Source organism: Marmota marmota, unplaced genomic scaffold (genome assembly GCF_001458135.2).
Source record: "Marmota marmota marmota unplaced genomic scaffold, marMar, whole genome shotgun sequence".
NCBI lineage: Eukaryota > Metazoa > Chordata > Mammalia > Rodentia > Sciuridae > Marmota > Marmota marmota.
This window is the reverse complement of record NW_025999900.1, coordinates 235,678-249,659: the sequence shown is the minus strand read 5'-3', so window position 1 is coordinate 249,659 and position 13,982 is coordinate 235,678. Positions and strand designations below refer to the sequence as shown.

General features: G+C 31.5%; 1 protein-coding gene across 4 annotated transcripts in view; it reads left to right on the top strand.

Annotated features, from left to right (window-relative positions):
• Positions 1 to 13,982, top strand: part of CUNH14orf39 (chromosome unknown C14orf39 homolog) — a 36,331-nt gene that overhangs the window by 14,689 nt on the left and 7,660 nt on the right. For 3 of the 4 annotated variants that reach the window (XM_048798450.1, XM_048798449.1, XM_048798452.1), the window contains 7 exons: positions 791 to 921; positions 1,712 to 1,788; positions 5,152 to 5,237; positions 5,427 to 5,485; positions 8,780 to 8,841; positions 10,030 to 10,208; positions 12,142 to 12,274. In XM_048798450.1, the coding sequence (XP_048654407.1) occupies positions 791 to 921; positions 1,712 to 1,788; positions 5,152 to 5,237; positions 5,427 to 5,485; positions 8,780 to 8,841; positions 10,030 to 10,208; positions 12,142 to 12,274 (727 nt within the window). Of the gene's footprint in view, positions 1 to 790; positions 922 to 1,711; positions 1,789 to 5,151; positions 5,238 to 5,426; positions 5,486 to 8,779; positions 8,842 to 10,029; positions 10,209 to 10,417; positions 12,275 to 13,982 lie in introns of those variants that run through there. The other variant, XM_048798451.1, reaches the window with a different exon arrangement.

Below are 13,982 nucleotides of genomic sequence, written 5' to 3'. Positions count from 1 at the left end.
GGGAGGCTGAGGCAGGAGGCTTGCAAGTTTGAAGCCTCAGCAACTTAAGAAGGCCCTAAGCAACTGAATGAGACTCTGTCTCAAAATATAAAAAGGCCTGGGGATATGGCTCAGTTGCTAGGTGTCCCTTGGTTCAATTTCTAGTACCAAAACAAAAAGAATGATTATGTCTTAAAAATAAAATTGTGACATACTGAGAAGACTACTGGACTTAATCAGGAAAGGTGTTTTAGCTCTGGCACTATTACCAAGTAATTTAATAATATTGTACAAAAGTCTGTTAAAAATCTCTGGAACTGGGGCTGGGGATGTGGCTCAAGCAGTAGCGTGCTCGCCTGGCATGCGTGCGGCCCGGGTTTGATCCTTAGCACCACATACAAACAAAAGATGTTGTGGGGCTGGGGATGTGGCTCAAGCGGTAGCGCGCTCGCCTGGCATGCGTGCAGCCCGGGTTCGATCCTCAGCACCACATACATACAAAGATGTTGTGTCTGCAGAAAACTAAAAAATAAATAAATAAATATTAAAAAAAAAATTATCAGCCGTATTTAGTAAATAAATCTTCTAAAAAAAAAAAAAAAGATGTTGTGTCCGCCGAAAAACTAAAAAATAAATATTAAAAAAATTCTCTCTCTCTCCCTCTCTCTTTAGAAAAAAAATCTCAGGAACTAGTTTCATTATTTGCAAAGTGGAGGATTTTAACTGCATAGTATCTAAATATCCCTTCTAGCTTCAGAATACGTTAATTTTTACTTAGCTCATATTTAACATAATCTATTCTTCTCTTTAGAATTTTTGAAAAAGATGAGCATATGCTTGTATTGAATAAAATCCCTCAAAGCACTCAATTATTTCTTCCTTATGAACCTCATAAATTAGTAAGACCAAAAAAGATGCATTCTTCAGAACCAAGAGTTACAGGTACAGAATTGTTTATTATTTAATAATTTTATTTGTTTGGGTAAACCCACAGAAGGAGAAATAAAAATAAATTTTAGTTATCATTTGGCGTGAGCAAGAACAAACAATAATGGAGACTTATAGACTCAGGAAAGTACTGCTTTGAGTCGGAGAGCAAACAAGAAATGTCTTCTCTACATATTTTTTCCCTCTGAGAAGGAAACTTTTCACACAAAATGTGTTCTGGTTGGGTTGCTCAGCTGTCAGAGGAATATAAATAATTATATATTTTTATTTGAGGAATTATATTGTCATATGTATGATTTCTATGGGTAGCATACTTGTGTTAATAGTGTTTGAGACTTGGTCATTGAGACATTTGAATTAGATTTCATTCAAGGGTGCATAGATTAACTAGTTTAACTATATTATCTGTCTCCCCTCCATCATTACCATCATTACTTTGTCTTTTTTGGTTATTGATTCTAAAGATACAGTTTTGTCAGTTGGTCATTTTATCATTTCATATTTAATTGCTATAATAGTGAATATAGAGTGATAAATTAAGAGATTTGATGTTTAAAAATTGTGTATTTAAATTTAAATTTAATATTCGTATAGACTCGATTGTCTGAATGATAAGGTTAGATTAAATGGTGGAGATGAGGGCCAGGGTTGTAGCTAAGTGGTAGAGTGCAAACTTAGTGTGCATAAGGCCCTGAGTTCAGTCCTCAGTATGAGAAAAAAGTCAGAGATGATGTTTGATTCTATCTTCAGAATTTATTTTAAATAGTATTATTTAATAACCTAGATAAAAAAGAAGAAAGTTCTATGCAGCAGTCAAAGCTTGCCAATATTGACTTCAGACAAAAGGAAAAAGACCCACAAGTAGGTATTTCTTTTTAAATAATATAGATTAAATACTTGCTTTTGTTAAATGAGAGTAATGTACTACACTTGAGACAGAGATGTGTGTGTGCAGGTGTGTGTTATAAATATATTAAATCAGCCATTAGCATAACCTTTGGGATCTAAAAAAATTTAAATTTGAATATGACATTCTGAATATAGACCATAATCTGCTCCATTGCCTTCAAAATAATGGAAAAAATATTTTAAAATACCAAGCCCTGTATCTAGTAAATCAAAAACTTGAAAAATCTCTGGAAGAGGAAACACTGATTGGATTGAAGAAGGAAATTATAACCTGGGACATGCATAGGAGAATTCTGTTAACGAAATAGAGATCCAGGGACAATCAATAGGATAATTTGTTGGACTCCTTCAGAGGGAGTTAAGTAACTTAACTCATGTTCATCTTTGTTTCTCTACTTTGCCTTTGGTCAGCCTCAGTAATGGGATGACTGACTCCAGGTGGAAGCAGTGAGTAGGGGAGCCATGGGTAAGAGAAACTGGCTCGTGTCCTGGGTGGTTCTTGATGCCTGTGAAAAATAAGGACTACACCAACCAAATAACTAACTGCTGATATTGCACATCTTTATTTTTCCTTGAAAACAGTGAAGAGGGAATTCCTCAATGGAAAAAATATTTGTCCTTTCACCGATTTGTAATTAATACACACAGACACTAAAATGAAACTTAAGTCTAAATATGTATTATAGAAATCTAAAATTACAGATGATTTTAATATGGGATGAAGGTAGATAAATGAGGAAAATAAATGTTTACCGATGTTTTTAATTTTTTGGTGGTGGAGGGGTAGTAGATGTAGGGAGAAAATATAAATGCTGATTAACTATACATTGCTGGAAAAATGTAAATTTATGTTTGTATGTCAAATATTTAAGATAATCATCAGAAGAGAAATGAAAGGTGTAAATTTTTTAAAAGTAGAAGAAAAAAGATAAAAATTAGGTCAACAGAATGGAAACAACAGTTAACATTTAGATAGAAAACAAACAAGATGCTGGAAAAAGTTCTGAACAGATAAATAATCATAAAAATCTGACTGGGTTAAACCACTATTAGAAGATAGAGATACTTGTATGGGATATATTTTAAAAATACAGTTACATACTATTAAAACAAAATAGCTGAAACAATTTTACAAATAAAGGCTAAAAATAAAAAATGGAAAGTATGTATCAGGCAAATACAAACAAAAAGCAAATATAACAATATCATATAGAAATAACAATGTCATATTAAATGGAGTTCAAGATGAAAAACATTAGCAAGGATAAATATATTTCATATTTTTTAAAGAGAACAGTTCATTGAGAAATCATAAAAACCATGTTGCACCAAATTATGCAAAGCAAAAATTGACAGAACATCTGTCATAACAAAAACAATGAAATAAACTTTCCATTTAAGCCAGATATTTTTAGGGAAAATTAAAGGCTGTAAATGAACATAATAAAGCAGTGGCTTACATGTTAATATAAAATAATTTTTATTTAAAGTTAAAAATGAAGTATTAGCTCTTTCATATGTAAAAAAGAAAGTTCAGGCTTCAATCTTTTAATTTGTTGTTTTACTTTTCTGTATTCTGTTTCAAAGGTTTTAGAGGAGAGAGGGACACAGAGCAGATCATCAATTGAGAAATGGCAAGATTTTCTTAAATTAGTTATAAAGGGAATAAATTTTAAAAAGATTTACCTTAACTGTTATAAAAATAGTTATTATATTTATGATAAACATCAAATTCATCGAGGGTTTTGAATTTGTTTTCCAGTATTTGTATGTTTTATATGTAGTAGTTTCAGTTAATGTATATAAGCATTATATTACTAATGATGATAATAAGGTTGAAATGCTAATGAAATTAGAGAAACTTGTATAGCTTTAGCAAATGTTTATTGGTTTTTTTTTAGTTTTATTGATTTTATTTTTTTAAATACACAACAGCGGAATGCATTACAATTCTTATTACACATATAGAGTACAATTTTTCATATCTTTGTATATAGAGTATGTTCAATTCATGCCTTTTTACATGTACTTTGTTTTTTGTTTTTTTCTGCATTACAATTCTTATTACACATATATATTGCTGGGTTTCTGTTCTCGAGACTAAAATGCTCAGGGTTTACTCCAGTTAAACTGGGCAGACTGGGCTGCACAAAATAACCACACAAGAGACACAAATACCTTTTTCTTTGGGGTTGCTGTGACGGCTTCTCTGACCTTAAGGGTCTGCAGGAAGAGAGAGAGCGAGAGCACATGCTGACCCCTTTTATTGAGGAGAAGCTATTCAAATGAGGCAAAGGGTCAGGTTTTAGGGGGCTGAGTCTATCTTCATGATGTCCACTGTCAGCAGGTTGACTGACACCTGGGTAGGTCACACCCAAGGACACAGTAAGAGAAGGGGACACACAAGACACTTCCATGGAAGATTGTATCCTAAACAGGGCAAGGGGTTATATTACAAAGGAACAGGTGAGCATAGCTTCACCCATGGGGCTGTAACAAGACACACCCATGCACAAGACACTGTCCCTCGAACCCAAGAAGGGTGGGGAAAGCTCTGCCACATTTCTGTGACTGAGCGCCTCAGAACCCAGTCAGGGAGTGTGGCTCAGTCACATGTAAGGTTGGTCTCCCACAATATACCACAATTTTTCGTATCTCTGTTTGTATATAAAGTATGTTGACACCCAATTCGAGTCTTCATACATGTACTTCGGATAATGATGTCCATCACATTCCATCGTCCTTGCTAATCCCCTGCCCCCCTCCTTTTCCCTCCCACCCTTCTTCCCTATCTAGAATTCATCTAATCCTCCCATGCTCCCCCTCCCTACCCAACTATGAGTCAGCCTCCTTATATCAGAGAAAATATTCAGCATTTGGTTTTTAGGGATTGGCTAACTTAACTTAGCATTATCTTCCCCAACACCATCCATTTACCTACAAATGCCATGATTTTATTCTCTTTTAATGGTGAGTAAAATTCCATTGTGTACATATGCCACATTTTTTTTTTAATCCATTCATCCACTGAAGGGGCATCTAGGTTGGCTCCAAAGTTTAGGTATTGTGAATTGTGCTGCTATAAACATTGATGTGGCTGTGTCCCTGTAGTATGCTGTTTTTAAGTCCTTTAGATATAGACTGAGGAGAGGGATAGCTGGGTCAAATATGGTTCCATTCCCAGATTTCCAAGGAATCTTTATACTGCTTTCCATATTGGCTGTACCAATTTGTAGTCCCACCAGCAATGTATGAGTGTACGTTTCTCCCCACATCGTATGTAGTCAGTTCTAATGCTTTTTTTTTTTCTTTCAGGTATTTAATGATTCTGGTGTGAATAACAATTCAAAATGTTCACATGTTACTGCTATTAAAAGTTCACAAAATTTTATGCAGTTCAGGTAATTTTTTAAAATAAGAAAATTCTTAAGAGGTGAGAATGTAGTTCAGTGGTAGAGGACTTACATGGCATGCTGCTAGGTCCTGGTTTCAATCCCCCCCCTACCTGCCCCCAATAAAAAAACTTTAATTTCTGAAATTTGTGAATATCAATTCAAAATAATATAAAAACTATATGCATTGCATTTTAGATTGTTAACTCCTCAGAAACGATCAAACAACAATCAGTGGTTTGAAAAAAGACAAACAGGTATTTGCGATTCATATTTTTCCTAATAAATAAGGGTAATAAATTACATCAGCTTTTTATACTAGAATTATTTGGATTGTTTACATCTCTGTATAATTGACCATGCATGCCTGGTTTTAAAACGTATTCCCTCTAAATATTAAATAAATGTATTTTATTGTAGAAATTTTGAAATACAAAAAAATATAAATGAAAAAATACTACCACCAGAAATAATGGACATGATACATACCAGTGTATATTCTTTTAGTCTTTTTTTTCTATGTGTATGTTTGTTTTGTTCTTTTACCCTCCAAATTTTAATTATACTATGTATATAATTTTGCATCCTTTTTTCCTTCATGATAAATTATTGAGGTTATTTCTACATGTCATTAATTAGTTTTTATTAGTAATGACTATATAATGTCCCATTGTGTGGATATGCCATTATTTAGCCATTCTTTCACATTGAATTCTTTTTGATTTCCTGTTTTTTACTATTAGAAATAATGTTATTATATTTTTGCATTGAGATATTATTATCTTGGACAATTTTCTTTGAATAAAGTCACAGAAAGATCACAGTATATATGCACGAATTTATTATTCTCAAATGAGCTAGCTATTGAAACTTCATATCTTTGAAAATACTAATTTATTTTTCTTTCTCTCCATATACATTTCAATATGCATGTTTGTATAGTTATGTGTATATATATGTATACATGAATATATAAATATAAACGTGAGTATATATTGTATATTAAGTGCATACATGCATACATATTTTGGTAATCTAGTAATTCACAATAATTATTTAATTTATTATGCCATGTGGAAGTCTTTTTCTCTTCTTCTTGGATTATTTACTTTTATTTTGAAGTTTTAAAGATGGCTTTTTCTGATCCCAGGAAAATTCTGTTAATGTATGAATTTTAGAACGATTATATACTTAGAGTCTTTTTCTCTTACTCTTACTAGGAGATCCAACACAATATGTTTATTGTACATAAATGAATAGTCTCCTTGCTTTCTTCTAAGATAAAAACTTATCTTACCTGTATGGGTGATCTGTTCTAGCTGTTTATAATTCTCTATATATACCAAACCAACAGTGTTAAACAAGGACAAATAATTAATCAAACAATGCAGGGAACTGCATATAGCTGGCATAACTCTACCTGTTGTTGAGTATATATGGTGAGGCTTCATACACAAGAAGTCATATAATTATTTTGAAATAAAAATATTTATTTCAATAATCTTTAGACCCAAAATTTGAAGAAATTAATATGTAATGAAAATAGTAATTTTTATTTAAATGCAGGAGACAAAAACAAGAAAGCTTTCAGAAGATCAGATAGAATAATATTGTCATGACTTCAATATAGGGAAAGATCTCTTAAACAGGAATTAAAAAGCCCAGTCATAAAAGAAAAATTGATGAATTTGGCCACATTAAAATTAAGATTTTTGTTTATCAAAAGATACCCTAAAAGAGTATAAGGTACATCATCAAGCCAGAGGATATATTTGCAATACAGAAAGCTCTCAAAAGAGTAATTTGAAAGTATATACAGAACTTTTATAAAAGAAGAAAAAGACAACCCAATTAGAAATATATGCAAAATATGACTAGGTATTTTATTTTATTTTCTCATCACCTTCTGCCCCCTGATCATTTTTTTATGCTTTAAATTCTTTATTTCTTTATTTTTTTAGTCATATATGACAGCAGAATGAATTTTGACATAGAATACATACATGGAATGTACATACATCAATCATATTGTCAGTTCTATTCTGCTGCCCTTCCTATCCTCCTTACTCCTCCCCTCCTCTCCCATCCTTTCTCTCTATCCAATCTAATGTGACACACTTTTTTTTCTTTTTCTCATTACAACATCATATATGTATTCTGTATAACAATGAGGTTCTCCTTCCATCTTCCGCGCAACTCCCCTTCTCCCTCTTTTTCCCTCCCACCTCTCTTCCGTATTTAGTGGTAGTCTTCTTCTCATGCTCTTCTTCTCTATCCCATTTGAGTCACCCCCCTTGTATCAGAGAAGACATTTGGCATTTGTTTTTTTGGGATTGACTAATTTCACTTAGCATAATCTGCTCTAATGCCATCCATTTGCCTGCAAATGCCATGATCTTGTTATTTTTTAGTGCTGAGTAATATTCCATTGTGTATAAATGCCACATTTTTTAATCCATTCATCTATTGAAGGGCATCTAGGTTGGTTCCACATTCTAGCTATTGTGAATTGTGCTGCTATAAACATTTATGTGGCTGTATGACTAGGTATTTTTAAAAGAGAAAGAAACGTTTGTGGCAGATAAACACGAGAAGATACTCAGCAAATCATGGAACTGAAAAAAAAAAACCCACATTGAGTTATCATTACATGTTTACCGAATTAGCAAAATTCAAAATGTCTCACAATATTAAGTTTTGATGAGAATACAGGACAATAGGAACTTTCAAACTATTGGTAGGAATTGTCTTTAATAAATTAGAGCTAATTTGTCTGATGAGATTGAATAGATTTCCAAGGTGGCTAGTTGTCACAGTGGAAATTAGTACAACTACATTAGAAAAGGTTGGCATCTGGTCTTGAGAAATGCACATTCTCTATTCCTCATAATTCCACCTCTAGACATATACTTAAAGAAATACAAGTATATAATACAATAGTATCAGTAAAGAATGTTATTATTTGTAATAGTTTTAATGTGGAAACATCCTAAATACCCATTTGCAGTAGAATGTATAGATACATAATGTCCTGTTTGTGCAATGGAATACTTTATATCAGTAAGAAAACTATGTCATGTACTACAGAATGGATGAATCTCACAAGCATATATTACTCAAACAAAAAAAGTAAACAAAAGCAAGAGATAGGACATATTTAATTTCATGATATAACATTTTAAAACAGGAAAATAAGATATATTATTTAGATGATAAAACCATATATAACAAATTAGGAAAAAATTATCACAAAAGTCTGGATAGGGATTACCTCTGAGAGAAGGACATGGAGAATATAGGACCTTTTGGAGTGCTTGTGATGTTTTATTTCTTTACTTGATGTGGTTACATGAGTGTTCTCTTTATAATTTTGTTTGTTAAACTGTTTATATTATATTTTATTCTCTTATTTGTATGTATTGGATTGAAACATGAAATTGCCATTTTGGTAGACTAACAGTTAAATATTGGCAATTTCATATGGTTAAACTAATGTGTTTTATTTTATAATAAAATTGCAAAAAGAAAAACAGTTTGTTCTCATGTAACAGATGCTGAGTGTGGAGAAAAAGGGACAGTAAGACAATTAAGAGAATCAAAATGCACTTCACAAGTAAGTCAGATGTTTGATTTGACCATTCTAATTTTAAAATTTTGTGTCCATTTTAATTTTGGATTTAGTGCAATAAAGATTGTTTATGTGAGATTTTATTAGTTGGTAATCAGGTTTCTAGGAAGTTACAGATTCTGTTTTTCAGATTCAAAAACAAGGCCAAAAACATGAGAGAAGAATAGTATTACCTTAGGGAAGTAAAGGGAGGAGAGGGGAGGGGATGTGGGGATAGGAAACATAGTAGAATGAAACAGATATATGCATGACCAATATGATTCTACAACATATACACTCAGAAAAATGAGAAATTATGTCCCATCTATATATAATATATCAAAGTGCATAAATGCATTCTCCTGTCATTTATAACTAATTAAAACAAAACAAAACAAAAAAAAAAAACAAGCCAAAAGGACTGGGGGTATAGCTCAGTGGTAGAGTGCTTGCTTAGCATGCTTAAAACACTGGGTTACATTCCCAGCACCACTAAGAAAATAGAACAAGATAAAAACCAAAAGCCACAAAAAGTTTATATATAAATATGCAAAAATTTTTCATTAATAAGGGCTGATAAATTAAAATTTAAAAAAACTAAGTGCTGATATATATTAAGACTACAATTTGGTAAGATTAAATGATTTGTTGTGGCAGTCCAAGACCAGTAATTGCCATAAAAATGTCTTAAAAGTATTTTTGAATAGTGGGAAGCTTTAATTATGATAGATGTAGACAATATATTTTAAACTTTACCCTAGATACTAAGGGTTTAAATAAGAGAAACAATATAGTAGTAGTATTCTGTAAGGAAATACAAATAATAAGTACATTTAAATTTTTTTGTCAGACCCAAATTACTCTTTCCTTTCAAGGAGTTAGTATATACAGTTCTTCATCTATACTACAGTCCTAAACATTATTCTTTATCAAGTTCAGTATTTTCTGGTTGTTATACTTTTCTCAAGTAGGGATGAGTAAGATGGAGCTGTAAAGAAAAGAAAAAATTAATAATTAAAATAATTATTGTTTGAATGTGTATTTTAATATCACTTTTCCAGTTATTCTTATTTTACTTATCTGTGAAATGACTATTGATTAGTATGGTATTTTCTGTCTTGTGCATTTTTATATATGTCATTCTGTTACTGCGACAACATTCATTTTTAGTTTTCTATTACTTTGAATTTGCAGTCTATACATACAGAACATTTTGGAATGTCAATAGAAGATAATAGTGATGAAGTAGAAGAAAGGCCTGAGAATTTTCCACCAACTCCTGAAATTCCTATATTTTTAAAAACTCCTGAAGCTATGAAGACACATGAATCTTTGGAGAAAATGCAGTTTCCTAAAGCTCCCTCATTTGAAATGTAGGACTTTAATTGATAATTATAAGTAAATTATGCATTGAGTCATATAAAATTGATAGGAATAGTAAAATGACTTATACCTGTAACTTTAAAAAGTTTTTTTTAGTATAGAGTATTTCAGACATGCAAAGTAAAAACTAGCATAATGAACTTCCAAGTACCTATCATCCTGTTTGAATTATTAATGTTCTGCTGTTCTTGTTTCACAGGTCTTCCTCCCCATTTTTCCTGCAGCGTTTAGCTGAAGATGATGTAGATCCTGAGTACTTACCCAGCGCAATACTATATAGATTTAAAATTTTCCAAAGGGTTAAATTTTGTGGAGAAATTTAAAATGTTAAAGAGCTACTGCCATATTTGGAAGATTGTGGGCTTATCATTGAATAATGTTCCAGCAGTCATTTTCCCACATGTTATAGTGTCTGAAGCAAGAATTGCCATTCTGCTTAGTAAGCTAGTTAGGCATAAATATCTCTAACATGAATATTTATCTTTGAAAACTATAGATATATGGTTTGCATTCAAGAAAATAGTGCTACCTTTAAACATTTTCTTTAGTTCAGTCTCTTCCTTAATACTGATCCCTGAGGTTTTCCCAAAATATGTTAGATAGATTTCACTTTATCAGGGATATCTCACCTATATCCTACTTCTGTATTTTAAATTGTTAGAATAAGTTTTATATATGAATACTATGCTGTTGACTCAAGCACAGCGTGTTTAAAGTGAAACTCAACTTCAAATCTTAGAATTATTAAGGAATATCAGATTATATGCTAAAACTTCTCTCCATGGATGAGAAAATTATGATCTGTAAAGTTAAATGACTCATTCATGGTCATAGAGATAGTTTATGGAAGTATTGTTACACTTCATACACACACACATACACACACGTGTTTTTTCTTTTTTGGTATTTGGAATTGTCTCCAAGGCCTTGTGAATACTAAGTACTTAATCTTCTGTTGAGCTATTCCCCTGGCCCCTATTATATTTTAAAAACACTTATGTAGCACTATCTGTGAGCCACTGTTATAAGCACTTTAGACCATTTAATATTGATTATTTAATATTCACAACAATCTTATACATTTTAGGTACATTATTATCATTATTTTATAAATGAGAAAACATAATTATAGGTAATACAAGTAATCAATGTTAGAGTTGAGATTTTAAACCCAGGTAGTTCTGGTTTTAGAATCCATTCTCCTAACCAATGTGTTACACATTGTATTGTCTATTTTTTCCCGATCATTTTACTGTTTAACTCCCTGATATGACACTTAGTAATGGCTGGCTTTTAATCCAGACATAGCTTGTTAGGGCTGGGGCTGGGGCTGGGGCTCAGCAGTAATGCACTTGCCTGGTATGTGTGAGGCACTGGGTTCAATTCTCAGCACTGCAGATAAATAAATAAAGTAAAGGTCTATCAAAAACTAAAAAACATATATATTTAAAAACAAAATAGACACAGCTTGTTACTGACTTTCAAGATCTTGAAGACCATGTTGGGGTTAAGAGCTTGGACTTTGAATCTGAAGTGCTGAATTCAATTCTCAACTCTACTGTATTTTTTTTGAGCAAATCATATTTTCTACGCTTAAAAATCCTTTACTGTAAAATTAAAGTGACTGAAATAATATCTGTATTATAGAGTTATTATGAGGAATAAGTTATGCTTATGGAAGTACCTAGAAGAGTGCCTGACAGTATATTCTGAGTAGATATTCATAATAATTATCCCAAAGTTGATTTTCCATATTAGTCTCCTCCCAAACCATCTTTTCTTTATAGGTTGCTTCAATAACTACTTCCTACCTTCCCTTCTATGCTAATTTTTACCCCCATGACATTGCTTGTGGTCAATCTTCAGTGTTTGGTGATAGATTTTTAACATTTTGATGATTTTTTAAAAATCTCTTTGTAACAGAAATGCAGTACCTGAAGGTCAAACACAAAAAGAGTCCTCTGGATTTTCATTTCTTACAAGTTATACTTCTAGATCACCTAGATTGAATTTATTTGATTCTTCTGTATTTGATTCAGAAATTTCATCAGATCAGGTAAAATGAGAAACTAAAGTTTGATTTTTAAAAATTGTACACTGAAACTTTGGAGTAATTTTATTTCCTTAGTACCAAACTATCCTGGGACAGAGTACCAGTAAAGGCAATTTAAAAAAAATTCTGGGTAGCTGTAGTATAGCAAAGTTCCCTATTATCTTTTTGCTCTTAACTTTAGATGCCCCAAATTCACTGTATTTATTTTTTTAAATTTCAAGATAGGGATGATTTAAATTTCATAAGGGCAATTTGAAATGAATTTGTCTTTTTAATTAATGTGCCTACTAAACAAACTACATATTCTGAAAACAAACTTTACATGGCTTCATGTTTTGTCTTTTCAACTATGTGTGTGTACATGGCAACATTATCATTGGTTCATTTTAAAAGACCTAAGGAATTTCCTGCATCAACATTGCTACTGTTCAGTGGAAGTGCTTATTTCTGTATTTAGTAATTAAGCCCCCAAATTAAGACATGCTTTATTTGAAAAGTAGAGACAATATAAATTTGTGGTTAAAACTAGACACTGAAGCCTGATTACTTGGGTATATACTATATGTAAGATTTTGGGTAACTCTTAGTTTCCTTATCTGTAAAATGAAAATAATTATTACCATAAGGTTTGTAAATATTTAGGTGAGTTTATGCACATAAAACATTTAGAAAAGTTTCAATCACTTAATAATACCATATAAATATCAATGTAATATAAGTATTATTACTTATTTAAATTAGTCACATTTAGCCATTTTTTATATTTATTAGAATTTTTATTACTGTGTTCCTTGCACTATATTAAGTTGCTGAAATTATAAATTTGTTGATGATATAGTAGTATACATTTCATATTTTGTTTCTTTTAACTTTCGTCTCAATTTTACTTAAATACTTATTTCAAAAACTAGTGGGGCTGAGGATATAACTCAGTTGGTAGAGTGTTGCCTCACATGCACAAGGTCATGGGTTCAATCCCCAGAACCCCAAAAAACAACAACAAAAAATTAGTAATCCCTAGAAAAGTGCACTAGAAAAATAGATTAGAGTTACTAAATTCTTATTTACAGTAATACTATGAATATTAAATAAGTGTATATAAATAACCTCATCAGGGGACATGTACATTTTGAAAACAGAAAACTACTGAAAATTGTTGAATATATAACATGATGTACTTGTTTAGAAAGAAAATATTATAAAGATAAATTCCCTCTCAAAGTAATTTATAAATGTAATCCATTATGGATCTAATTAAAGTCCTGGCAAGATGTCTTTAGCTTTTGTTATGTTTTGTTTTTGAGCTGGGGAAGGAGATTGACCAAATAATTACTATGTCTCCTGGGAGAGGTGTATTCAAGAATAAGCAAGAACATTTTCAAAAATAAGATTGGTGATAGATTAAAATAGAATTCTAAGGAAAAGTTTCATCCAAAAGAAGGCAAAAAAGAAGGAATGGAGTGACAAAAAACAAGGGAACAAACATAAATAGCAATATGTTAGACCTAATCATGAACTTTTAAGTGATTTTTTTAATATTAATGGCTTAAATACTCCATTAAAAGTTAGAAACTATAAGAATACATAAAAAAAGAAATATAAATTGAATGTGGTGGTGCACTCCTGTAATCCCAGCTATTTGGGAGGCTGAGGCAAGAAAATAGAAAGTTCAAGGCCAGACTTGGGAATTCAGTGAGATTCTGTTTTAAAA